The 27552-nt window shown below is 40.9% G+C and overlaps 1 protein-coding gene across 4 annotated transcripts; it reads left to right on the forward strand.

The window, feature by feature from the left end:
* Nucleotides 1-303: 303 nt before the first annotated feature.
* On the forward strand, nucleotides 304-27552 carry mffa (mitochondrial fission factor a). Of its 4 annotated transcripts, XM_068042508.1 has the most exons (8): nucleotides 304-570; nucleotides 5388-5605; nucleotides 8483-8646; nucleotides 10023-10111; nucleotides 13867-14037; nucleotides 23880-23942; nucleotides 25672-25756; nucleotides 26119-27552. In XM_068042508.1, the coding sequence occupies exons 2-8, from the start codon at nucleotides 5392-5394 to the stop codon at nucleotides 26248-26250; spliced, it is 918 nt and encodes a 305-aa protein (XP_067898609.1). In that variant the 5' UTR covers nucleotides 304-570; nucleotides 5388-5391; the 3' UTR covers nucleotides 26251-27552. The 4 variants fall into 4 exon arrangements, with proteins under 4 accessions (XP_067898609.1, XP_067898610.1, XP_067898611.1 ...); XM_068042509.1 differs by lacking the exon at nucleotides 23880-23942; XM_068042510.1 differs by lacking the exon at nucleotides 13867-14037.

Below are 27552 nucleotides of genomic sequence, written 5' to 3' on the forward strand. Positions count from 1 at the left end.
TCTGTGGTACTACTTCCAATATAATTTTCAACACCATACCATCCCAATGCGGGGAAGAAATAAACTTTAACCTTGCTTTACTTACATGTGGTTTAATTATGCGCTTGATTTAGTGCTAATAATTACAAACATGCTTTGTCAATAATCCTCACACATACTGTAAACTCCAAACTACAGCCAACAGCTACACCACCAAACACCTTCCTCCCCTGTGCTGACACCAGGCACGCATGCGCATCGGGGGGTTGTGTGGGAATGCGTCGTTCCCGCACATGCGCTGTTGGGCGCCGTCGCGGCTAGCAAGCATGCGCAGTACAGACAGCAGCGTCGGCTACGGCGGTCTGTTGAGGTCAGTTCATTCCGCCTCTGTCGACTTTTCCCGGTGGGAAGAATTGGCCGTTCGGTGTCATCCTTTTCGAAATGGCTCCTGCTCTGTGATACGAGGTTTCGACGATCTCTTGGACCCGAAAAAAAAGCTTCTGATATCAATACTGAAGCTGCGGCCTGGCGTCGAGTGCGAGCCCTGGCCTCTCCTCTCAGTGAAATCGCCGCAATTCCGGCCAAGCGAAGGTAAACATCAGTATGGGAAAGTACGGTGGAAAAAATATCAGTGTGCAGTTTCATAGGAAAAAAGCGTTTAGCTAAAGCTTCTCCGAGAAATGGTACCAGATGAATAACTTTAAAATGAAATGCAAGGGAAGGACATCACTTGCCCTCTCCCCTCCCCCATTTCCTCGCTGCCAGATCTGGCCCTGGTTAGCAGCTTCACGCTGTGGGGTTACCACATAATAATGGTGTTAGCTGGTGTAGGACTTGGAAAGCTTGGACCAGTTTAGTAGGGTTGCTCTTTGAGGTCAAAGCTTAATGCTAGGACAGAAATTGGGAGACCACAAAACATATCTGCCTATGCAATTATTCTCATACAATGGACATCCACTATAAAGAGTAGTCCCAGGATAGAGCTGCAACCATTCCCATATATAACGTATATTATACAATGTTATAATATATGTCTTCAATGTAAGACAGTTGTTGCAAGGCTGTTTAGCAGGAGCAGAAGGAACATTAGGTAATCAAAGAGATTTTAAGGAGGTTATTTAAGGCGGGATGGAATGTAACAGCATTAGAAGGGTTTGCTGAGTGAGTTCTCAAATGTTGGGGCAAGATGGCTACCATTAGTAGAACACAGGGAAATGGGAATGTGTTGTCACATCCCATTTTCCCCACTGCTGGGTGGTACTGAGTATAAACAAGAATGATCTCAAAAACTGCAAGGGAAAATTAGAGGGTTAGCCAGCTCTAATATTTAGGTTTCTGGGAGCCAGTTATGATGCAGTATTGCCAAAGGCCTTAGTATGGATTTTTTTTAAATGGCAACTTGGAGGAGGAATATTCTCGTCATGATGAAATTCTTCAAGTTTGTTATTTCAACACCACCAATTTGCAGACACCTAACTATTATAACTAATCACTCTAGCAATGTAATTTCTTGCCAGGACTGAATATGTCAGGAAGTTTTGGTATTTGATACATCGTTTTGGTTTTTTGCTTTCATTTTTGCTTTCATCTGAGCGATTTTTCCTTTTGCTAATGTTCTTGATGAAAACACTCTAGTTTAATTGTGCACATGCTTAAACCTCAGTTTATGTGGAAATTGTATCCCATGGATGGGGTTGTCAATACACAAATACACTGGGTGTGGGGGTGATGGAGGGGAATTGGTCCGAACACAGCTGTTGCAACATCAAAGGAGAGGGATTCAGTTAACAGTGGGCAGCTGTGTACTGTTTATATTCCCCAACAAGTGATCATGTTCCCTCAACTTATAAATCTCTCCAGTACTCCAATTTGTAACCCAGTAGTTTTCTTCAAAAGAGATTGAATTTGCTTGTATATTATTTTATATATTTATGAATTTGTTTGTGTTGCTTCAGTAAATATTTAGGAATTAGGATTGGGTCTCTGGGATGTATTGATATCTCCTGAAAGAGATTATTATTTAATTTCAAATTTTGTTCTCCATGGTAGCATTCCCATTCAGATGGTTATATCATTTAGGCATCATGGCTGATAGTTTAGTGCAGTACTAATGGGCACACGCACAGTTTTTTTTAATTCTTTCATGGGATGTGAGAGTCTCAGGCAAGGCCAGCATTTATTGCCCTTTCCTAATTGCTGATGAGAAGATGATGGTAAGCTGCCTTCTTGGACTGCTGCAGGCCATGCGGACCAACTGTCAGGAAGGGAGTTCCAGGATTTTGACTGTGACAGTGAAGGAACGGCGGTGATATAGTTCCAAGTCAGGATAGTGTGTGGCTTGGAGGGGATCTTGTAGATGGTGGTGTTCCCATGTGTCTGCTGCCCTTGCCCTTCTAGGTGGTAGAGGTCGCTGGTTTAAAAGGTCAAAGGAGCCTTGGTAAGTTGCTGCAGTGCATCTTGTATATGTTACACACTGCAACCACTGTGCACCAGTGGTGGAGGGAATCAATGTTTAAGGTGGTTGGAGTGCTGATCAAGCAGGCTGCTTTGCCTTGGATGGTGTTGAGCTTCTTGAGTGTTGTTGGAGCTACACTCATCCATGCAAGTGGAGAGTATTCTATCACACTCCTGACTGACCTGCCCTTACCGCCACAGTATTTATATGGTTGGGGTCCAGTTAATTTTCCAGTCAATGGTGACCCACAGGATGTTGGTAGTGGGGGATACAGCAATGGTAATGCCGTTGAATGTCAAGGGGAGATGGTTAGATTCTCTCTTGTTGGAGATGGTCGATGCCTGGCACTTGTGTGACGCGAATGTTACTTGTCACTTATCAGCCTAAGCCTGGATGTTGTCCAGATCTGGTTGCAAGTGGAGACGGACTGTTTCAGTTTCTGAGGAGTCGCGAATGGTACTGAACACTGTTAATTTTCTTCTTTACATATTTTTTCATATTTTGTTAATTTACCTCATACTGGAAAAATTACCAGAATTGGGCCTACCCCTCCTCACAAGTCTTGAGTTAATACTTTTTCCAAGAATTTCTTAGCTGGGATCATGAGTAGCATGTGAAGACTTTTTCTGGGAGTGGTAGGGAGCAAAAGTGGATTTCTTTTTGAAAGGCAGAAATATTGTATTTTGGTGATCTAACTTGGGTATAGTTAATAACAAGAACAAATTTATATTTATAAATTGCAAGTATGCTACTCTGTAAAATATAGTTAAAGTGAGAGGAGTAGAATCATGGAATTTTACTGCACAAAAGGAGGCCATCATATCTATGCAAACTCTTTCATGGAGTTAATCATTTGGGCACATTTCCATCTTTACCCATAAATTTTTCATTTTCAGCTATTTATCCACTTTCCTTTTCTGTGCTCTATGTATTCTGCTTCCACCACTGTTTCTGACAAGGGTGTCCATATCCCAATGACCCTCTGCACAAACAAACTCATAACCTCTCCCTTTTGGCTATGATCTTAAATTTATGCCTTTCAGTCACTGATTTACTGACTAATAGTGTTTATAGCATAAAATATAATTGTATGACTACATTACTGTGCAAATTGTAAATACAAGAGTTATATTCTCCAGTGTTATCACTAGGGTTATTGCATAGTTTGGTACTAATAATCTTTAGGAAAAATAGCTCTTGATCCAGTCTGCTCTTGTAATATTAGTAATTCATCACGTCAGGCACCCATTGTTACCATCATAGTGATCATCAGTATTTCACCTTTGTGCACTTCCTCCCTTTGCCCTGCCGTTTGTAACTGCCTTCAGCCACCTGGGCCCCACCCTCTGGAATTCCATCCTTAAACCCATCTGCCTCTCCACCTTTGCTACAATAAGATTCTCATTAAAACCCATTTCTTTGAACAAGCTTTTGGTCACCTTCTTAATATCTCATTCTTTGACTCAACTTTTTGTCGAATATGCCTTTGTGAGGCAAAGTGTGAAGTACATTAATGATTTAGTCATGCATATAGGAGGTATGATCAGTAAGTTCGCAGATGACGCGAAAATTGGTGGTGTCGTAAATAGTGAGGAGGAAAGCCTTGGATTACAGGACGATATAGATAGGCTGGTAAGCTGGGCGGAGCTGTGGCAAATGGAATTTAATCCTGAGAAGTGTGAGGTGATGCATTTTGGGAGGACCAACAAGGCAAGGGAATATACAATGGATGGTAGGACCCTAGGAAGTACAAAGGGTCAGAGGGACCTTGGTGTACTTGTCCATAGATCACTGAAGGCAGCAGCACAGGTAGATAAGGGGGTGAGGAAGTCATATGGGATACTTGCCTTTATTAGCCGAGGCATTGAACATAAGAGCAGGGAGGTTATGATGGAGCTGTATAAAACTCTAGTTAGACCACAGCTGGAGTACTGTGTACAGTTCTGGTCACCACACTATAGGAAGGATGTGATTGCACTGGAGAGGGTGCAGAGGAGATTCACCAGGATGTTGACTGGGCTGGAGTATTTCAGCTATGAAGAGAGACTGAAAAGGCTCGGGTTGTTTTCCTTAGAGCAGAGAAGGCTGAGGGGGGACATGATTGAGGTGTACAAGATTATGAGGGGCATTGATAGGTTAGATAGGAAGAAATGTTTCCCTTAGCGGAGGGGTCAATAACCAGGGGGCATAGATTTAAGGTAAGGTGCAGGAGGTAGAGAGTGGATTTGAGGAAAAAATCTTTTCACCCAGAGGGTGGTTGGAATCTGGAACGCACTGCCTCAAGAGGTGGTGGAGGCAGGAAGCATCACAACTTTTAAGAAGTATTTAGATGAGCATTTGAAACGCCATAGCATACATGGCTACGGGCCAAATGCTGGAAAATGGGATTAGAATAGTTAGTTGCTTGATGCCGGCACAAGCACGATGGGCTGAAGGGCCTGTTTCTGTGATGTATAACTCTATGCCTTTGTGAAGCACCTTGGGATGTTTTTCGATGCTAAAGTTGCTATACAAATGCAAGTTACTGTTGTGTTATGTAGCTCAAATTGTACAGCAAAATCTATAATTGTATCCATACTGAGTATATTGGGCATATGAAAATTTCATCCAACTGCCATTATGCTTTAATGAAGCATTATTGACAGTGCAGAGTGTAAATCAGAGAATGGGTACAATAACTAATCAGATCTTATTCTGTTAACTAACATCTCAGAGATTTTTGAACTGTGTAGGATCATATCAGGCCAGACAAGAGGGAGAACAAGACTTACGGAATATTTAGTGGTGTGGGCATTTCTGTTGCATCATTAATGTCACAGCTATTTTAATTTCTGATGCATTCCATTTCAGTTGTGTGTGTTGCTTGTGGTTTAGTTTGGTCTTGCAGTTGAGAAAACCTTTAAATTCTTTTACGGTTGCCATGCCTTGCTCTAATCATCATTATTGCTTTCAGTATCATGAATGTAGCAGCATTTCCTTCTCCCACCGCTGACATGGCCGAAATTAACCGCATCCAGTATGAGATGGATTACACCGAAGGCATTAGCCAGCGAATGAGAGTTCCCGAGAAGCTGCAGGTTGCAGCGGAGGATGGTGAAGACAGGTGGGCACAAGGAGACTGTCAGAGTACCACAGTTGTAATGGAGGTGCCAGAAAGGATTTTTATAGCAGGTACTGTATCAGGTTAAAGCTTTATAAATATTACGTAGCAATTGAATTACGTAGGATGTATAACATAGAAACAGGCCATTCAGCCCAAGAAGTCTATGTCAGAACCTCCTCCCATTTCATCTAACCCCATCAGCATATCTTTCTATTCCTTTCTAATGTACTTATCTAGCTTCCCCTTAAATGCATCTATCTTATATTAATGGCTGCTAGTTCTCATCTCTGCAAATGGAAACATCTCCTCGACATCTACCCTATCAAACTCTTCCATAATCTTGAAGACCTACATTGTCACCTCCGAGCCTTCTCTTTTCTTGAGAAAAGAGCCCCAGTCTTTAGAACTGGTGAACTCCAAGCTAGTTGGAGATCTTCATTGACTCCTCTCTCTGAAATCCCCCCGCCCCTACTGCACTCTGGATTGCTGAGCAGACTCCTGAATTTTCAGAATTACATCAGCTACCTGGCAGACCCAACTGGCCAGCTCCTTTGATGGTCTAGCTGTTCGCATGCAATGCTGATTACTATGCTTATTCATCACCAACTGCTTAATCTAGATCCTCATGTCGGAGATTCTCTCCCATTGTAAGACCAAGTCTCCGCACAGGGCACTGAGTGACTTAGTTATGTAGGTCATCGTACTCCCACCCAATACCTTTCCCCTCTCTTTGCTATGTGTCTATCTCACAGCTCATATTTTGCACAAGGCCCAATGGAAGACCTCCTTCTGCCTGCCTCGAATTTCAGACCCACGATTGAAGACAGTGTTCAGGTCGCTCATCAAACAAATCCTCACAACACTTGAGTCTTAATTGAACCTCATTTGAAAAACAAAAATGAAAGAAAGACTTGTGTTTATATAGAGCAAGATGGTCCTGTTCAGGAAGCATCTTTTATTATTTTTTTTATTTATTTAGAGATACAGCACTGAAACAGGCCCTTTGGCCCACCGAGTCTGTGCCGACCATCAACCACCCATTTATGCTAATCCTACATTAATCCCATTACCCCCTCACATCCCCCCTACCACCTACCTATACTAGGGGCAATTTATAATAGCCAATTTACCTATCAACCTGCAAGTCTTTGGCTGTGGGAGGAAACTGGAGCACCCGGCGAAAACCCACGCGGTCACAGGGAGAACTTGCAAACTCCGCACAGGCAGTACCCAGAATCGAACCCGGGTCGCTGGAGCTGTGAGGCTGCAGTGCTAACCACTGTGCCGTTTATATTAGCATCATAACCCTTGATCTGGAGTAGTAGTGAAAGTGACTATATATTCAGTGTGGGGACGAGAGGAAGGGAGGTTAAGTTATGCCCCACTCCTTGCAGAAATTATGCTTTGCGCAGATTTACTTGTTAGTAGCTAGAAAGCACCATCACTGCTTCTGGTGCTATTTGGTAAATGCTTTGTGTGCCTCTATTCTGTCCACCAACACTTAATTCTGCAGGACTGCATGATTCAAGTAGTTGCAAATCATGACCAGTACCTAACAGGAAGCAAGTTTTTAAAAAGGGGAAATTTGTTCCTAAAATCAGCTGCCTGTTTACACCATCATCCAGAATATAATCCAGTAACATGAAAACCCTCTTTATATCCTGTAAGTTATCTTAATTTAGACGAAGCATAACGTTACAGAACATTTTAATTTGAATGGACAATTTGTTGTGTAACAGTTGTGCCCTTTCCTCTAAGGGAAGTGGACAGAGACACTTGTATTTGTTCCAGTGCTACTTCATTAGCCAGGCAAAATATTACAAAGTCATGTTCGCAATTCTCTAGCCTAGAGGGCGATGGAAGTGGGTTGAGGTAGAAGGTCAGCCATGATTTTATTGAATGGTGGAGCAGGTTTGAAGCTTCTTGTTACCTACTCCTATTTCATATGTACCTAATGAGGTGTTGCATTCTTTACAGATAAGGGCAATGCTTCTCGATTATCTGGTGTAATTAAATTTTTAATGTTAATGCTGAACGAAGAAGCAAAACTGCAAAATTATATTAAAAGCACTGAACTGAATTTTGGTATTAAATGATAGCTCAGACTTTTCTGTTGTCTTTTTAAGTGATATCCCTGACAAAAGCGCCAGTAATCCTGTTTCTTCTCATTTTGATTTTTGTAAATTGGCTAATAACGGAGTACGATAAATATTCTGATGCGCAAACCACTGGAAAACGTTCCAGATGAGTGAGGTTCGTATACAATTCTGAATTCTCTGAGTTTCAGTGCATACTCATGTCTGATCTCAAAGAATTTAAATTCTGAACAGAGATTTGTGTGAATATGGCCTTTTCTAAAATCTTTTGGGTCCAAAAGAAAAATAGTAAAGGCTATTCTGCTACTATAATCCTCCTCCTCCATTCCAAATCTTACTGATAGTTCTGTATTTTCTACATAGTTCTGGCCAGTTTCTGGTTTGTAGGGATTTTTTTCTGCTTTCCTATTAGTGTTTGATGATTGTGTCACTTTAGTTTAGAGATACAGCACTGAAACAGGCCCTTCGGCCCACCGAGTCTGTGCCGACCATCAACCACCCATTTATACTAATCCTACACTAATCCCATATCCCTACCACATCCCCACCTGTCCCTATATTTTCCTACCACCTACGTATACTAGGGGTAATTTATAATGGCCAATTAACCTATCAACCTGCAAGTCTTTGGCATGTGGGAGGAAACCCATGCAGACACAGGGAGAACTTGCAAACTCCACACAGGCAGTACCCAGAATTGAACCTGGGTCGCTGGAGCTGTGAGGCTGCAGTGCTAACCACTGCGCCACTGTGCTGCATACACTGTTGCGTATGTTAATTTTAATAATGTAGTTGTATAGTCCTGAAGACCTTCTAAAGAGTGACAGACTGTGCTGGTTGTTGTTCTAGGTGACCATAACAATTCCAGACCAAGGGATATTGATCTGATGACATCAACCCCGACAGAACCTTTGGCATTGAAAACCCCTCCTCGTGTGCTCACTTTAAGTGAGCAACCCTTCGATTTCTTGGATCTTGAGCGACCTGTTGTTCCAACACCACAGAGTGAGGAGGTAAGTGGTTAATGATACAAGTGGATTCTCTTGCCCATCATAATTCTTGTATCCCTGCAATGTACTAAAAATTAATGTAATAGGACCATGCATGAACAATAATACTGCATATTTTGTTAAATACATTTTTCTTTGCAATGTGTCATCGGGGTTCTCTGCAGCAACCAGGGTTCAGAATGATGATTTATCATTCCCGTTTTGATGATGCAGCCACCAAAATGCATGTGGCTCTTAGTTACTCAGTGTGATTTAGGGATTACATAGCAGTAATGGAATGCTAAGCAAAATGTGTTCCTCTATCACAAGAACATAAAGAAAAGAGCACATTTGTGCATGTTTCAGCTGCTATCTAAATGTTTTCATTGAGTTGTGACTCACTCCTAAAAGGATTAGAGCTAAATGTTCGCAGGAAAATGTAAGAATATTAGACAGCTCAACCAGACACAATGAGGCCTATAAGTTCCTTGGAGATGAAGTTTTATTCCTTGTCACCTCTATCATTTACAGTAGGTTTGTACCAATACACCTGGAGCATATAAAGATGATTTAGGGATTGGCTCCGTTACATAACAGTAATGGAATGCTAAGCAAAATGTGTTCCTCTATCACAAGAACATAAAGAAAAGAGCAAGTTTACTCAGCCTATCAAGCCCACTCTTGTACACAGCACTTGTAGTGTACTGAATCTATTCAATCCACTTAATTTTTTTTTTTTAGCAAACTTCCTGTTTAAATACTTAAAATCTCAAGATGCTTAAGTGAAAATTCTAGAACATTTGTCCATTCCTAGTGCCCTCCACAGATATTTCATAAGCTAATGTGTTCTTTGGAGTACTTGATCATTTCAGTCTCCACAGTCTGTCCCAATTTGCAGCCTAAGGTTTTCTTCATTTGTTTAAAGTACTTCCACCTTCTAATGCCATAGTAGCACCAGCCGAGGTTTGTACTAGTAGTCTTCTGTTTAAACTGTTCCTATCCCAGAAGCCTTAATATGGAAAATGGATTATTGCATGTGCTGGTGCTGAAAAAGTATTTGTTGTTTTTAACTTGGAGGTCTTGACTTAGAAACCTATCAAATATTTTAATGAGAGGCAATAAGTCTAAAAGAAATAAAAAATTACATTTCAGTATTGGGCATAGATAAAGGATCAGATGTAGCAGGAAAGAGGGAAAAACAGAAATGAGGATTGTAGAAGGGGAGAAGTCACTGATTTTATTCACAAGCTAGCAAATGGCTTTTTTTAGATGCGGTAGGAAAATGTCTTGGGTATTGAAAATGTGCTCTGCAAAAAAGAGGTTGTTGAGTGACTTGCTTTTGTTTTAAACTTGGAAGTAATTGGGCAAATCTGTCTGCTAACTGAACACCTTCTCTTCAGGTTCGTTCACATAGTCGTGTACGAAGGGAGCGTTCAATGAGCGAAAATGCTGCCCGACAGAACGGGCAGCTTGTCAGAACAGAGTCCATGTGAGTAGGCCTTGGACAATATTTCAGTTCAATCTAAAGCTTGAGTAATTTTCTTTTATGGTGTTCCTTGGTATATGGTGCATTGTTTCCCAGTCTGGAACTCAGTAATGTCTTAGACCACATGTCGTTATGGTTGTTCTTTTATTCCTTTTAAGTACAGCCAGTGTTTGTATGTAATGATCTAGAGCTTAACTATTATCCACTTTAGTAGGGTTTTTTAAGCAAATAAATAATTTTTAATTGCTCTTGGGTATTTATTCTTCTTGATGAAGACCCTTGTCCTGTGGTACATTTAGTTTCTTGTTAGCGTATCTGTTTTAATGACCCTGATCAAAGCTCGTTGTACTTACCCTCATCTCTCCACAAAGAGAAGCTGCTTCCCCTTTCCCTTTGATTCAGCAAACCGGAAGCTGAACAGTAAGTTATAATCAAAAGTTTATGATAAATAACTATATAATTATACTATTTGAAAACACAGTTCTGTTTGCTTTATGCTATACTTTCAATAGAGAACATTTGAGCCTGATGTTGATAGAGGCGGATTTGAGAATTATTAATAATTGCATTATTTATCATTTTTCCCACCCCACTATTTCTGTAGACTGAGAGTTCCTTGTCACTATTCTAGTTTTTTTTTCCAATCAAACAATAGCAGAAAAAGTGATTTGTAATAATCTTCCTATACTGTACAGTGAACTTAAACATAGCGAGCTAGTGGTTTTGTAGCTGAATGGTTTATCTATGCCTGGCCATCAGGTTGAAAGAATAAGGAACCTTAATTTACTTTTTGACTGCCTGAAATTATGCACCACATTTGGGGATGTGATATGTCACATGTACCTATTGTGAAAATTATTTTAAAACTCTAGTTAAGTGAAGAAGATGGCCTACATAGAACACAATGACTAGTAAAAAAATGAGAACCAGAAAGTAGCAGCATTGATTTGCAGGCTTAATAACTTAAACTCAGCCTTGCACAGTTAATTATTTCAAGAGCTGAACAACCTGCTGGGGGAGGGGAGGGGCTTCCTCTATTTTTAGTGAAATCTTAACTGCATTTAAAGAATGGGTTTAAGATTTTGCTACAAATATCAAACCCGGCAGCACTCTCATCATCCTGATTTTTTCGGAGAAAGAAATGCAGTCTAGTATGATTTTACAGTAGCTGAACGCATTTGATGTTTGGATTGGGGAGGTGGAATATTCATCCAAATTGCATGATTCAGATGTATTGAGCTATTCATTTGACAATGCCTGTCAAGTGACAGATAAATTGGTGGCTGTTTTTAAGATTTTTCTTCCACAGCTCTGACAGCAAGCTGTACCTCATTTCATTCATAGGCATCTCCATTACTGTTATATGTGGGGAAAAAGGCAGTTTATCAATATTTACATTTATATTGGTTAACTGAAGTCCAAGAGTTCTGTTAAATGGAAGAATCTACATGGTTCCTTCTAAAGAAGTTCTGAATAAAATCTTGCCATAATTCCTCCATTTAAAAACCCACTGGGGAATACTGAGAAAACTGTGTTAGCATTATCATTATTTATGGAAGTAAAGCTTAGCTGGAATGGAGTCAATTTGATATCCAGAACTTTGAACTTTCATCATCATTCATCTTGTATTTTCATTAATTCCCAATAAATCTATTGAATGTAACAAAATTGAGACCAGGAATGTGACACACCACATTGAGAATTTAAAATTACTGAGGATTTTATCTCATTTTTACTACGAAATAATTCTTTTTTCAAAGAATCCAATACTAAAACTTTTTAAGGAGGAAGTATATGTAATTTATTTAAAAGCTCAATTTCCTGTTTTTTTAATATTTCAAAGAGAAAGAGCAACTGAGTAAAATTTGGATATAGTGGCATATATCTAAAAGACCATTGGCTGCTTTGCCTCTCATTGACCCTCTGCAGCAGCAACTCCCATTTAGCACTTGACAGGAAGTTTAAATGGTAACTGGACCATTTCGTTTCTGGCTAGATGATATGAATACTGTTCCTGTTGCAAGAGGGTGACTGGCAAAGTGGAAGATTTTTGGATCTCGCAAAGAGTCTCTCAGATCTTTCACTTGCCAGTCACTGTACCAGATAAGGCTGGCCTGGCATTAGAAGGATTCATTATTTATAGATGACTTCAAATTATACAAGTATATTACTGGTTTCTCAGAACAAAAAATAAGTTTACTTTGTATGCAAATATGTGAGATGATGTTGCTACATTAGAGGATTGCAATACGTTATTGCAAGAAGACCTGATTATTTTAGTCCATGTTATAAAGAGAAGACCTGAGGATTCAGTGCTTTAAAGTGCAATATTCTATCCTCCTTACTCTTTGACAACCCCTAAACCATACACCATTCCCTAATCAAGGCTGCATTGTAAAAAGCTTCCAGGAAGTGCAATAGAGCAGCTCTAGGGGACGTGTTCAGTTTACTTTTTGTTCTTCCCCTCTCTGTGGAATTGGCTGCCCTGCAACCTGCTCAGCTTTATTGGGAATTGTAGATGCACAATTGTGTCTACCATCTTATACTATACTTTTTGCCATTTTGTTACTCTTTCATTTAAAGATTTGAATTGAAATCCTCCAATGCAGCAACAAGAAGCTTCCAAACACTGAATCTCTGAAGTGCCCAGCTATGATGCTGCGCTTCAGTTTTGGCAGCACCATATGTTTTAGCACCTACAGGCCAAGGATTTCTGCTTCTACATGCACAAGCCCGCATATTCCACCCATTAGGTGAACAATTGGGAGCAGGCAGGTGCAGAAGCTGAAAACCATGGTCTTAACTTTGATCTAGAACCTGCTCGCTATCTCGCTGAGCTCTGCATGGCTGGTTATGGTTCACACGTTACATTCACACCTTTGCATCTCTGCAAAGTTTGTAATCTTTTTAAGGTTATACACCAGATTGAATATTCACTGTCACATCTAAAACTCAGGGGAATAATATTTTTCTTTAAAAAAAATTAAAATTCTTTGATTACCATGGTATTTTTGTAGTTTTTTAAAAATTCTGTAAAGTCTTGGTATATGTCCGTAACATGGTCTTTTTTTCTTTTCACTGGTACCATATGTTACCCAAGAGATGGTAACTTACTGAAATAATGCTTGTATGGATTTTATTTAAAGGTACAATGTTGCCATTTATAGGGCAGTTGAACCCTATGTATTCATTTCATTCAGCGCATTTGATGGAAGTAACATAAGCCAAGAGGACCCTTGAGAGTACTTCTGGTCCGTAGTATTGGCATTGATTGCTAAGACACCTTTCATGGACTGAATCATGTCCATTGATTTGCCTGTTTTCTTTCAGTTTTCTGAGTATTTGCTTTTTTTTTAAAAAAAGAAAAATACACACAAAGTAAGTACTTGATGGAAGAAGGGGAAAGAAAAGATTCTTACAGCAGTATCACTATTATGGATAAAGTACACTTCATGGGAATCCCCTTGACTGGTGTTCCTCCTGTTTATCTGCTCTCCATTCCAATCAATGTTTGCTGAAGGAAATGGAGATCCATATTTTGCTAATATTTTGATTAATTATTTTTTTAAATAATCAGCTCACATAAAGGTGCACCACACGTAGTGTCACCTTTAAAGTGAGCTATCTTCAGAGCTTAGAAGTGACTAGGAGACTAGTACTCTACAATATCACTTAAGTAAAGCTCGCTGTCTGTTTGTACTTCTGTCTGAATCTGATTTCCATGTTTTTCTCTTACTCTATTGTGTGCATATGGACAGTGTGACACCAACTCCCCAACCTCAACCTCAGCCTCGTCTTTATCCTCCACTCATCTCCTCTGAAGACGGACCAAACGCATACTCTCCTCATGGCATTTTGTCAATAATCCACTCCACCACCCGTAGGGCCTACCAGCAAGTCTTGGACATGCTAGATGAAAATCGCAGAAGGTGATTGGCTGTTTGGACTTTAGTTGTGTTGTGCTGTAATACAGTAGAGGATGCTAACTGCTTGTCGTTAGGCGTTCCTTCTCCATAATCTATACTTTTAGAAGCAGTAGCTTATGTCTAATTATTGTGTTCTGATATTAAAAGGTGGGTCCAAAATTCACTTTTAAAGTAGTTGGCAGTAGAATATGTTTCTGCATCTTCCCTACACTGAGAGTTCAGTCTAGCTGTCAGTGGAACGACATAGGATTGGGCTATTTTGGTAGAAACATGGGAGCAGGTTACTTGCTGTCCCTTCAGCTCGAGCTGGTGGGCTCTCCGCGCCACCCCCCCCACCCCACCCCCCCCCCCCCCACTCCACCCTGGAAGAGAAGACAAAAACAGATTGTATCCACATAATACATAAAAGTAGAGCTTCCCTCATGCTCAATGAGTTTATCCTCTGAGTAGCTGAATATACAGATCATGGTTGTTCCAGTATAATGCTGAATTTGCCAAAACAAAAATAAAAAAAGAATGTAAAAAGACCAACTGGTACATCATGCTTGTCATATCCTACATGGTGCAATCTACACAGACCATTAAACCCACTCACAGAGTGCCACAATCTCCTGGAAGAGGCAAGAAAATGGTGGGGGTTGTGTGGGGAGAGGAAAACCTTAGCCCAATCTGGAAAAGAACTCGGGAAATTCCTCACTGTGACCCTTGCAGGCAATTACACAATTTCCAAGATCCCACAGTGTCTGAATCCACTATTTAGCCCACCTACCTCTTAAAACTTCAAATGTCTTTCACTCACAGGAACTTGTCCAGAGCCCTTTTGAATGCTTTGTCAGGAATAGTTGGTCTCAGCGCACCCCTGGGATAAGATGGGGAAAATCAGTCAGAGTTACTGCTGCTTTTCACTATAGTGATCCTTGGTAGATGTGTGTGTATTTTATATATATATATATATATATATATATATATAGTGTGTGTGTGATGTCAGGTGACAGCAAGTTTGTATTTGGCTATGACTTCCCCTCTGTCGTTTACTACCCTGTCCCCGGCCATCAAATGACCTGCTGCAACTTATTATTGTCATTCCTGCACGAATAACGCCCAGTTGGGTGAGTTATTAACAGGAGACCCTTGCCCTGGGTACACGATCAAGAAGTCAACTCTTCAAAGGAGACAGGGTGGAGGGAGAAAAATTGGTGATCACATTAGAAATATACAATGTTAGCCCAAAGTCTGTCTGTGGTGTGTGGACCATGTAGATTTTTTATTCTCTAGCATAGCCACATTTGACCTTTTCTTCAGGACACTTCACTTTAAAGGCCAGCTCAGGTATAAAATTGAAATCTGACCTGGGCCTGACCCAACCACATCCAACCTGAACCTGACCCGGGCCTGAGTCCTTTATTTTTTTTCCGCGCCTGACCCGACCCGACTACCGTAATAAAGTTAATGTGATCAAACAGGTTATTGTGCTCTACCTTGTCCAAATGTTGTGATCTTGTTCATCCATTCCGGCAGCAGGCTATTCCTGCAGAATCATGCAAATGTAGTTGGGAATCTGAGCTTGATCTCGACACCAGGAACCAACGGCACACCACCCGCCACCCTGCCCAACTTTCACACACGAGCATCCATAGTGCACTCTAGTGTAGAATCACTTTTGGATGCGTGGAAGCTACAGCATGAGCGCGATGATGTCATAGAGACGCTCACTGCAGAGTGTGGAGTCTGGACTGTACGTTTCCCGCCTTGACCTGAATGTTCAATTGAAGATTACTTCCCGGAGCAAGGCAGCACTGTCCATGTCCAGCCCGACCCTACCCGAGCCCGAATGCTGGACTCGGAAGAGAGACCCGACCCGAACCCGACACAGGTCGTCAAGTCTAGTCGGATTCGGGTTGGGTAGCCACGCTTTGCTTCATTTTAGCTTATTCTGTGATTCTTTGAAGTTGAGTATTCTGCACTTACAATGACATGCCAAAAATGTACCTTTTTTTAAATCTTTGTAGCTGAATTTTTCCAGCTACCTTTATTCTTGTATTGCTGTTCACAGTCTCGCCACATGGTGTCCTAGTTGTACTTTCTCTAATTTTTAAAAATTCATTTATGAAATGTGGGGGACGCTGGCAAGCCAGCATTTATTGTCCATCTCTAATTGCCCTTGAAGAGGTGGTGGTGAGCTGCCGCCTTGCACCACTGCAATGAGATGAAGGTACTCCCACAGTACTGTTCAATAGGAGTTCCAGGATTTTGACTCAGCAACGATGAAAGAATTGCAATGCATTTCCAAGTCAGGATGGTGTGTGACTTGAGGGGAACTTGGAGGTTGTGGTGTTCCCACATGCCTGCTGCTTGTTCTTCTGGGTGGTAATGGGAAGTGCTATTGAAGGAGCCTTGGCAAGTTGCTGCAGTGCATCTTTTCCACTTAAGTGGAAAAGTTATCCAAGTACCGGATGCTAATGATCTTCCATATTTGTCTGCTAGATCTTTAAGGAATCCTGTCTATAGAAAAATATTTAGATAAAATAATTTCTCATCAAATCATAGGCTTGAAGATTGGTTTTACTGTAGTTCAGTAGTTGACTTTATTCACTAGGAATATGAGTTGGATTTTTCTTGCAAGTAGCTGTCATAGCAATTCATAAGGTATCACCCGTCGACTTCCTAAGTATATTGAAGAATGTGATAAAGCACAGAAACTGAGAAACTTGCACTCCCTTTTTGTTTTTAAAAGAGCTATATACCCAATACAAGGAAAATTCCTGAATCGTCATATAAGGGGCCTAGATAGAGTAGTCAGGAAGGACCTGTTTCCCCTAGCAGAGAGGTCAATTGCAGGGGGCACAGATTTAAGGTGATTGGTAGAAAGATTCGAGGGGACATGAGGAAAAACGTTTTCACCCAGAGGGTGGTGGGTGTCTGGAATTCACTGCCAGGAATGGTGGTGGAGGCAGAAACCCTTAACTCATTTAAAAGATACTTGGACATGCACCTGAAGTGCTGTAACCTGCAAGCCTATGGACCAAGTGCTGGAAAGTGGGATTAGATTGGACGGCTAGTTTTTTTGACCGGCGCGGACACGATGGGCTGAATGGCCTCCTTTTGTGTCGTAATTTTTCTATGGTATTTCAGGACTGCCTAAACTGTTGTGGCCACATTGTAAGGCATACAACTTCTTTAATTTACAGAAAGCAGCAAAAGGTCATTTTCTTTACTCATGCTTGATTATGTCAACTAAACCTACTAGAGCCTGTTTATCAATAGCCAGTGGCATTTAACAGCTTTTGGCTAAATTATATATGGGCTGTCCTTTCTATTATAACGCTTGAATATTTTTGGCAGACTAATCTAACAGAAGTTTTAAATTAATTTTGTATGGTGCATAAATCTCAAGTCTGGGCATAGTTTAAATCATATTGAGATTTATATTCTTGTTAAACACAGGCAGCAGCATGTTCATAGAGTTATACAGCACAGAAACAGGCCCTTCGGCCCACTGTGTCCGCGCCAGCCATCAAGCACCTATCTGTTCTAATCCCATTTTCCAGCACTTGGCTTGTATGCTATAGCATTTCAATTGCTTATCTAAATACTTATAAAATGTTGTGAGGGTTCCTGCCTCTACCACCCCCTCAAGCAGTGCGTTCCATATTCCAACCACTTTCTGGATGAAAATTTTTTTCCTCAAATCCCCTCTAAACCTCCTACCCCTTACCTTAAATCAATGCCCCCTGGTTATTGACACCTCCGCTGAGGGAAAAAGTTTCTTCCTATCTACCGTATCTATGCCCCTCATAATTTTGTAAACCTCAATCAGGTCCCCCCTCAGCCTTCTCTGCTCTAAGGAAAACAACCCTAGCCTATCCAGTCTCTCTTCATAGCTGAAATGCTCCAGCCCAGGCAACATCCTGATGAATCTCCTCTGCACCCTCTCCTGTGCAGTCACATCCTTCCTATAGTGTGGCGACCGGAACTTGTCACAGTACTCCAGCTGTGGCCTAACTAGCGTTTTATACAGCTCCATCATTACCTCCCTATTCTTATATTCTATGCTTCGGCTAATAAAGGCAAGTATCTCATATGCCTTTCTAACCCCCTTATCTACCTGTGCTGCTGCCTTCAGTGATCTATGGACAAGTACACCAAGGTCCATCTGACCCTCTGTGCTTCCTAGTGTCCTACCATCCATTGTATATTCTTTTACCGTGTTATTCCTCCCAAAATGCATCACCTCACACTTCTCAGGATTAAATTCCATTTATCACTGCTCTGCTCATCTTGCCAGCCCATCTATATCGTCCTGTAATCTAAGGCTTTCCTCCTCACTATTTACGACACCACCAATTTTCGTGCCATCTACAAAATAACTGATCATACCTCCTATATTCATGTTTAAATCATTAATGTACACTACAAACAGCAAGGGTCGCAGCACCAATCCCTGCTGTACACCACTGGTCACAGGCTTCCAGTCGCAAAAAATGCTAATACCTCCCTTTCAATGCTAATTTGTTTAAGTATATCATAATCCCCCTCCCTGATCTCTACACCTACATCATCCTTCTCCATAGTGAACACAGATGAAATGTAATCATTTAAAACCTCACCTATGTCCTCTGGCTCCACACACAGATTGCCACTTTGGTCCCTAATGGGCCCTACTCTTTTCCTGGTTATCCCCTTGCCCTTAATATACTTATAAACACCTTGGGATTTTCCTTTACCTTGCCCACCATTGTTTTCGCACGCCTCCTCTTCGCTCTCCTAATATTACTTTTTTAAGTACCTCCCTACACTTTCTATACTCCTTTAGGGCCTCCGCTGTTTTCAGCGCTCTGAATCTGCCATAAGCCTCCTTTTTTTTTCCTTATCCAGTCCTCTATATCCCTTGACATCCAGGGTTCCCTGGACTTGTTGGTCCTACCCTTCACCTTTACAGGAACATGTTGGCCCTGAACTCTCACTGTTTCCTTTTTGAATGACTCCCACTGGTCTGATGTAGACTTTCCTCCAAGTAGCTGCTCCCAGTCCACTTTGGCCAGATCCTGTTTTATCGTATTGAAATCGGCCTTCCCCCCCACAATTCAGCACCTTTATTTCGGTCCATCTTTTTCCTTTTCCATAACTACCTTAAATCTTAAGAGTTCTGGTCACTATCCCCGAAATGCTTCCCCACTGCTACCACTTGTCCGGCTCCATTCCCTAAGATTAGGTCAAGTACCGCCCCTTCTCTTGTCAGACTTTCTACGTGCTGGCTCAAAAAGCTCTCCTGGATGCATTTTAAGAATTCCGCCCCCTTTAAGCCTTTTTCACTAAGACTATCCCAGTTAATATTGGTGAAGTTGAAATCCCCTAATATTATGGCCCTATTATTTTTACACCTGTCTATGATTTGCCTACATATCTGCTCCTCTATCTCCCCCTGACTGTTTGGAGGCCATCTAGTACACAGCCAGCAAAGTGATTGCCCCCATTTTGTTTTTAAGTTCTACCCATATGGCCTCATTGGAGGAACCTTCTAAGATATCATCCCTCCTTACTGCAGTAATTGACTCCTTGATCAATAGTGCAATGCCACCTCCTCTTTTACACCCCCTTCCCGCCCCCCCCCCCCCCCTTTTCCCGTCATGTCTGAAGATTCTATACTCTGGAATATTGAGCTGCCAGTCCTGCCCTTCCCTCAACCATGTATCTGTGATGGCAATAATATCATATTCCCATGTGTGAATCAATGTCGTCATTCCCCCACCAGGATGGTTTGAGGGCTCTCCGCTTCTTCTTGGAACAGAGGCCTAACCAGTCCCCATCCACCACCACCCTCCTCCGTCTGGCTGAACTTGTTCTCACATTGAACAACTTCTCCTTCAACTCCACGCACTTCCTTCGAGTAAAAGGTGTCGCTATGGGTACCCGCATGGGTCCTAGTTATGCCTGTCTTTTTGTGGGATATGTCGAGCATTCTTTGTTCCAGTCCTACTCAGGCCCCCTGCCCCAACTCTTTTTCCGGTACATTGATGACTGTATCGGTGCCGTTTCCTGCTCCCGCCCCGAACTGGAAAACTTTATCAACTTTGCTTCCAATTTCCACCCTTCTCTCACCTTTACATGGTCCATCTCTGACACTTCCCTTCCCTTCCTCGACTTCTCTGTCTCCATCTCTGGGGATAGGTTGTCTACTAATATCCATTATAAGCCCACCGACTCCCACAGCTACCTCAACTACACTTCTTCACACCCTACCTCCTGTAAGGACTCCATTCCGTTCTCCCAGTTTCTCCGTCTCCGATGCATCTGCTCTGATGATGCTACCTTCCATGACGGTGCTTCTGATGTGACCTCCTTTTTCCTCAACCGAGGATTTCCCCCCACTGTGGTTGACAGGGCCCTCAACCTGTCCGGCCCATTCCCCGCACCTCTACCCTTACCCCTTCCCCTCCCTCCCAGAACTGTGACAGGGTTCCCCTTGTCCTCACTTTTCACCCCATCAGCCTCCATATCCAAAGGATCATCCTCTGCCATTTCCGCCACCTCCAGCGTGATGCCACTACCAGTCGCATCTTCCCCTCCCTTTCCCTGTCAGCATTCCGAAGGGATCGTTCCCTCCGCGACACCCTGGTCCACTCCTCCATTACCCCCACCATCTCGTCCCCGTCCCATGGCATCTTCCCCTGCAATCGCAGGAGGTGTAATACCTGCCCATTTACCTCCTCTCTCCTCACTATCCCAGGCCCCAAACACTCCTTTCAGGTGAAGCAGCGATTTACTTGTACTTCTTTCAATGTAGTATACTGTATTCGCTGCTCACAGTGTGGTCTCCTCTACATTGGGGAGACCAAGCGCAGACTGGGTGACCGCTTTGCGGAACACCTCCGCTCAGTCCGCAAGCAGGACCCTGAGCTTCCGGTTGCTTGCCATTTCAACACTCCCCCCTGCTCTCATGCTCACATCTCTGTCCTGGGATTGCTGCAGTGTTCCAGTGAACATCAACGCAAGCTCGAGGAACAGCATCTCATCTACCGATTAGGCACACTACAGCCTACCGGACTGAACATTCAGTTCAATAATTTCAGAGCATGACAGCCCCCCATTTTACTTTCATTTTTAGTTATTTTTTCTTCCTTTTTTTTTTACATTCTTTTTTACATTTTTTACAATCTTTTTTTTGCATTTATTTCATTTCATCTTAGTTTGTTCAGTTTGCTTACCCACTGTTTTTTTTCAGGTTTGCACTTGCTGCTGTTCAATATTCAGTGTATTAACACCTAATCTGTACTAATGCTTTGTCTTTCAACACACCATTAACATATTGTTTGCCTTTGCTCCGTGACCTTTTGGTCAGCTATGTGGTCTGGTCCAATCTGGACCTCCTTTGTTATCTCTTGCCCCACCCCCACCTCACTTGCTTATAACCTGTGACTTTTCTAATATTTGTCAGTTCCGAAGAAGGGTCACTGACCCGAAAAGTTAACTCTGCTTCTCTTTTCACAGATGCTGCCAGACCTGCTGAGTGGTTCCAGCATTTCTTGTTTTTATTTCAGATTTCCAGCATCCGCAGTATTTTGCTTTTATCCTCAATTCATCTGCCTTACTAGTAAGACTCCTCGCGTTAAAGTAGATGCAATCCAGCCTTGCATTATTCACTTGTGCCTTAACAGGTCTATATTTGCTCTGTCTTCCAGACTGACTTGGTTTCTTTTCTGTATTTGGCTGTGCATCACCCCCTACTGTACCTCCACTCTGTATCCCATCCCCCTGCCAAATTAGTTTAAACCCCCGCCCCCCCCCCCCCCCCCCCCTCCCTGCCACCCCAACAGCACTAGCAAACCTCCCTGCAAGGCTGTTGGTCCCGTTCCGGTTCAGGTGCGACCCATCCAACTTGTACAGAAACAGACCCAGTGATCCATGAAACTAAAGCCTTCCTTCCTGCACCACTTCCTCAGCCACGCATTCATCTGCTCTATCCTCCTATTCCTATACTCACTAGCAGGTGGCACTGGGAGTAATCCAAAGGTTACAACCTTTAAGGTCCTGCTTTTTAATATGCTACCTAGCTCCCTAAATTCTTGATGCAGGACCTCATCCCTCTTTCTACCCATGTTGTTGTAACCTATGTTACTGTGCTATTCATATTAGCTCTGCAAAAAAGGGACGGGAAGTGGGGGTTGGTGCTCGATTGTGGTAAATCATAGAACAATTATGATTTAAGGGACATTGCAGTACCAATACAGCTGATATTGGACTCCAAAATTTAAAAAAAAACAAGCCTGTTTGGTTTATAAATAAAACTTTGGGTACAGACATTGCGTTTGGGATCAGGCCATATGTTCAAGGAGCTGAATGGCATGCTCCTGTTCCTAAGTTTAGACATCTACGCACTGGCATTGAAACTGAACAGCTTATTTATAGTTCATTAATTATTAGTTTATTAAATTTGTTTAATTATTAATTTGGAGGTGTTTCAAGAAAACTTATGTTCAATGCACAAAAGGTGAATTTTGGACCTGCCTGTTATGCATGTGCTATACTTGCCTGTAGCAATCTATTACTCCTTAACTTGCACAATGTTGTTTATTGGCAAAGCTAATCTTTTTTTAGCCATTTGTTTTTCTAATTCTAATCATGAGATGTATTGTGACTGATCTCTGCTGTTATATTTTACCCTGTATTGAAGGAGATTGACCAGCATACAGCTGGAATGGTACAGCCCATAGCAGAATTCTTGTATGTGAAAATCATGAATTTTCTGTGACACAATACAGGTTATTATCACAAACATTAATGACACCATGTTGAACTATGAGTTTTGCATTCCAAATATGTAAGAGTGAGACATACTCAGCAAACCCCTCTTTCCCTTCTCCTACCCCATCCCAGTGGTATAAACTTCACAAAGCAAACCAAGGAGCGGATCCTTATTTTTCATAAATCCAATTCTGCCAACCTCTGCTTGCGTTTAAGGGACCTAGAGCTATTTGCCATTTTTGTCAAACAAAAGAAATTAAATGAATAACAGCTTGAGAGCCTCAAACTTACTTTCAACATAGGAATAAAATCAACGACCTGAGTGGTGGAGATTAGGTTGCTTTCCCATGCAATTCAACTACCTATTTTGTATGCATTTTTTTTTTCTCATGCACAGTCATGCTAGTGCTTACCATACTAGTGAATTATGTGAAAGGCTGTATGGATAACTGCAAAAGAATGCACTTTAATTCTAGTTCTTATTGTAGCTTATGGAATGTGTATGCTCTTCCTACCCTGCCCCCCCCCCCCCCCACTCACCCCTCTCACATGTTCTTTGAAAATTACTCTTGTGTAGAATAAGACCCAGGGTATGATGTGCAATATGTACTAGACAGCAGAATGCTCAACTTCATCTGACAAAGAAATACAATCACGATAGTTTACTGAAACTGTTGCTTTAGCCCTAGGATCCTTTGCACAATCACTTTGAAGGTACTGTCATCTAGTTACACCAACAGGGAGTGATGGTGCCTAGAAGTTGCTTCATAAAGGCTGCAGTATGGAGGGTACTGTGAAGGTTTTGATAAATTAGGGTCATTACTGTGTACAGTAATTCAGTGCATAGGAATGGGTCAGTACAATATTGATATAAGACCTTATGCTTTATTTTTGAAACTGTAAACAGTCAGATGTTTTGCTATATTAAAGGCTGTATATAAATGTAAATTTGTTTTCAATAAAAAGTAGCATTGCATCTTGTAGTTATAATAATCGAAGACCTGTCTGTCTAAGTCTGTGTATACTTATTTCTGTTCTTTCCTTTGCCATTCTATATCCTGAATACTGTCATCTGTCCTATTGTATCTTTTCCTGGAAACCAGAGCAGTACTTCATGGTGGGTCAACTTGTGCTACTTCATCTAACCCTCTGCTTGATGGCTCCAGGTAAAAATGGCCATTCATGGTCTCCATTGCAGGCTTTGGTATTAGCCCCACATCCTTTGCTTTTCAACTTTGGAAACTATTTGACTGGTGAACTTCTAATCAGAAATATAATTTATTAATTCTATGATTGTTGTAATAGGAGCTGGTCGTATGAGCAGTGAAAGGATGAAATACATTCAATTCATGTTAATTTGTTTTGATTTTGTGGTAGCTATGGAGGCAGTTCCTTTGTTGCTTGTTATACTCCTGATAATTTGAAGTTGTTTCACTAAAAAGAAATGAATTGGCCTGTAACTTAAATCAAGCAATCTAACAGCAAGGTGGGAATACATTCCTAAAATATTAAGATAATTTGAATTAAACAATTTTGAATTAAGAGTAGACTACAAATGTCCTGTTTAGAGTGTGAACCAGTGTCATAATTTGGTCTAACTTTGCAATACATGTAAATGCATTGAGTGAAGCTGGTCCTTTTATTTTAAAAAAAACTTTGTCAGAAAAACCATATTTTATTTGAAATGGACTGATCAGTTGGCAGTTCTTCATTCACCAAAATCAGGAAGCAGGAGACAGTCTGTGATCCACAACTGTTTTATTCTCAATCCCATAGTTCAGTACAAATACCAGTTTCTACTCTTCCCTTCTGGACTAACTCCCTGTCCAGAAGTACCTCTCCTGACTGGGGAAAACCCCAGCCTTTAAATACAAACTGCAATGAGGATCACCTGTTCTCGATTAACCAGGACTTACATCAGAGTTAATTAAAGGGACCAGCATTTTCAACATTGTCATGGGCAAGATGCAAACCAATTATTTTTGGATGTGGCTCTTGTACAGCTCGTTGGGAGTCTAGATAGGGGTGTTTTTAATGTAACACCAAAATCACTAAAGGCTGGGGTGGATAAAGCATAGGTGGGATATGCAACATTAACTATATGGCATTTGTGTGAAGAATAGATGCAGCCATGAATCAGGCACCATTTATTTAGCATCTTTTTAAATTGGTTTTTGCTTGAAACCTGCAGTTATGGGTTTACTATATATCTTGATTTGGTTTAAGTTAAAGTGGAGAATTTACTGAGTTCAAATTGGTTGTTGGAGTTTGGATCCAATTGATTATTCAGTTGCCAGTATAAAAAGGATAATGGATAGCCTTAGAGGCTAGAAACAATCTTCATTGAATGGCCATCTAGACCTAAAAGAAGCTGAACACTTCTGACCTATTAAAGGTTTAACTTGCTTTCTGAGATCTAGAATATAAATTTATTTTTTTTAAACATTTAGACTGAGGTTGTTTGTGAAGTGACAGTTACTTCATTGGCCTATTAATAGAGAAATTAAATCCTGCAGTTGCACCATTTATTTCATTATTACAATATCACATTGTTCCCTCTTATACAAAGAATTCCTTCACTAGCAATTTCTCACCATTTAATTACCTAAAATGTTTGAAATAAACATTTCAATAATCAAAGTTGGAATCATTGAAATAGACCATACTGCTAGTTCTTAGCTTGCACAAAGATGATGTAGCCACTCAGCAGTTTGAAGTAAGTGAGCCCAGAGTGGATGGGGGATAATATACAGTAACTGTAGTGAAATGAAACACATAATTTCATCTGTAATGTAGTTCTCCTTTAACTTAGTACAACAATGATGGAGTTGAATGAAATTAATTATTTCTTGATTTGGGCATACAGAAGATAACCTCACCTGTCCTTGTCCCTAGGTATAGCCTTTCCAACTGTGAATCTGCAGTGGAAGGAACACCAGATGATATGGCTCTTATGGATTCTGTTTCCTTACGAAGACAGGTACTACATTAATTTATTAACACTCTGTCACCAATGTTTTGTGCACAAATATGCCAACCTTTTGGGATTCTGTCAAGTTGACTGAGGAGCATCATTGGTAGGCCCTGAGTGTATGATGTGTTTCTTTCCTTTTGGCTGAGAATGGTGCATATTGCAAGAAGGGAAGGGAGATAAAATAATGCACTAAGCATTACCCTTCCAATCCTTCCCACCATAAAAGAAAATCTTCTCCATGTAAATACAGTACACTCAAACAATGCTTGCACTCTTGTAACATAATTATTTTTTCAATCTACATTGAACAGGAATGCATGGAATGCTTCCCTTTAAATGTGATATTTGTTTTCTATCTTTGCTGTCAGATAATTAAACTCAACCGTCGACTCCAGCTTCTGGAGGAAGAAAACAGAGAGCGTACCCGACGTGAAATCATCATGTACTCAATCACTGTGGGGTTCTGGTTGATCAATAGCTGGCTTTGGTTCCGGCGCTGAGTAGGCACTGTCTGAATCGCGTCATGTGCTGACTGAGCAACAGGTCTTTTCAAAAACAGCTGGTGACATGAAGGGCCAGAGATTGTTTTTTTGCCTCTTCTGCACCGTACAGACTTTCTGGAGGTCTATGCACTGATTGCTCACTCCATACAACACAGGAAAAGGAATCATGGGGACAAAGGGATGTTTAGTTTCATTGAAAAATATTTATTATGTCACTTCATAAAACATTTATTGACTCATTTGGCATGCCTGTGATTAGCGAATGTGTAGCTTTCAGGACTTTTGAACATGTTACTGAACCTGATGTGCAAGTGACAGTTTATGACCAGTAGAGAGAGCATCATTTAACAGAACAGAAAATAAAACTAACAAGCTGCTTTTTTGAATTTGACTTATTGATCAAAAGGGTTAAATTTAAAAGATTTTTCAGGTGTTTTATGTGAAGTGGTGTACATAAACATATTGTGCTTGTATTCTGTTGTCACATGAAGATGAATTTCTGGTTATGGGTCCCTGTGTTTTCTGTTTTTGCACTGAGTTTGAAAAGAATACTGTGGGGTAAGGCAATAAAACTGTGTCCTTTTGAGTATGCATCAAAAATGTATCGTACTTTCATTGACTTTTATTTTTAATTTTTGCCATGCAAATTGACCTGATGGGGACTGCCATATTTAGTTGGACAAAGAAATGTTAGTATGCTTACCTTTGACTCCCAGTGTTTCTGTGCTCCATTGAAAGCAATTAGTAGCATGGGGTGCTGAGAACTGAAGCTGAGTCCCAGTATTTCATTTGAACATCCATCCACACTGCATGAATGTTCTGTTAGTCTGTTCTATTAGTACTACTCTGCAGTAAAATTCACCCGAAAATTGTTTTGTAAATATGTGTGAAGAGGGAGGGGAGATAAGTTTTCCATGAATGCTAAAAGAGAAAGGCCATTGTACAGCCTTGACCTAAAGTATTCTATTAATTTGGATCAGACAAGTGTTTACAATGTAAAGATTTCAACTAAATGATGTTTCTTTTAGTATATCAGCTACTTTGTACTTGACCTGTAGATATACAAATTTAAATCTTGACCTTGTTAAAGACATATACTGCAGAAGCATTGAATGCAAATATAACTTTGAAGTTTATGCTGTGTAAATCTTTTAAATGTGGCAAACATTTTTTTCTATTGTACCTTTTACGTGAGCAAGCTTGCGCAAGATTATCAGAAGTAAAACAATGTATGTAAATATAGTTGACAATGTACTATATGACAGTAAATAAAATTAAATCTGAATATTGTGTTTTTTT

Source organism: Heterodontus francisci, chromosome 11 (assembly GCF_036365525.1).
Source record: "Heterodontus francisci isolate sHetFra1 chromosome 11, sHetFra1.hap1, whole genome shotgun sequence".
NCBI classification, from domain to species: domain Eukaryota; kingdom Metazoa; phylum Chordata; class Chondrichthyes; order Heterodontiformes; family Heterodontidae; genus Heterodontus; species Heterodontus francisci.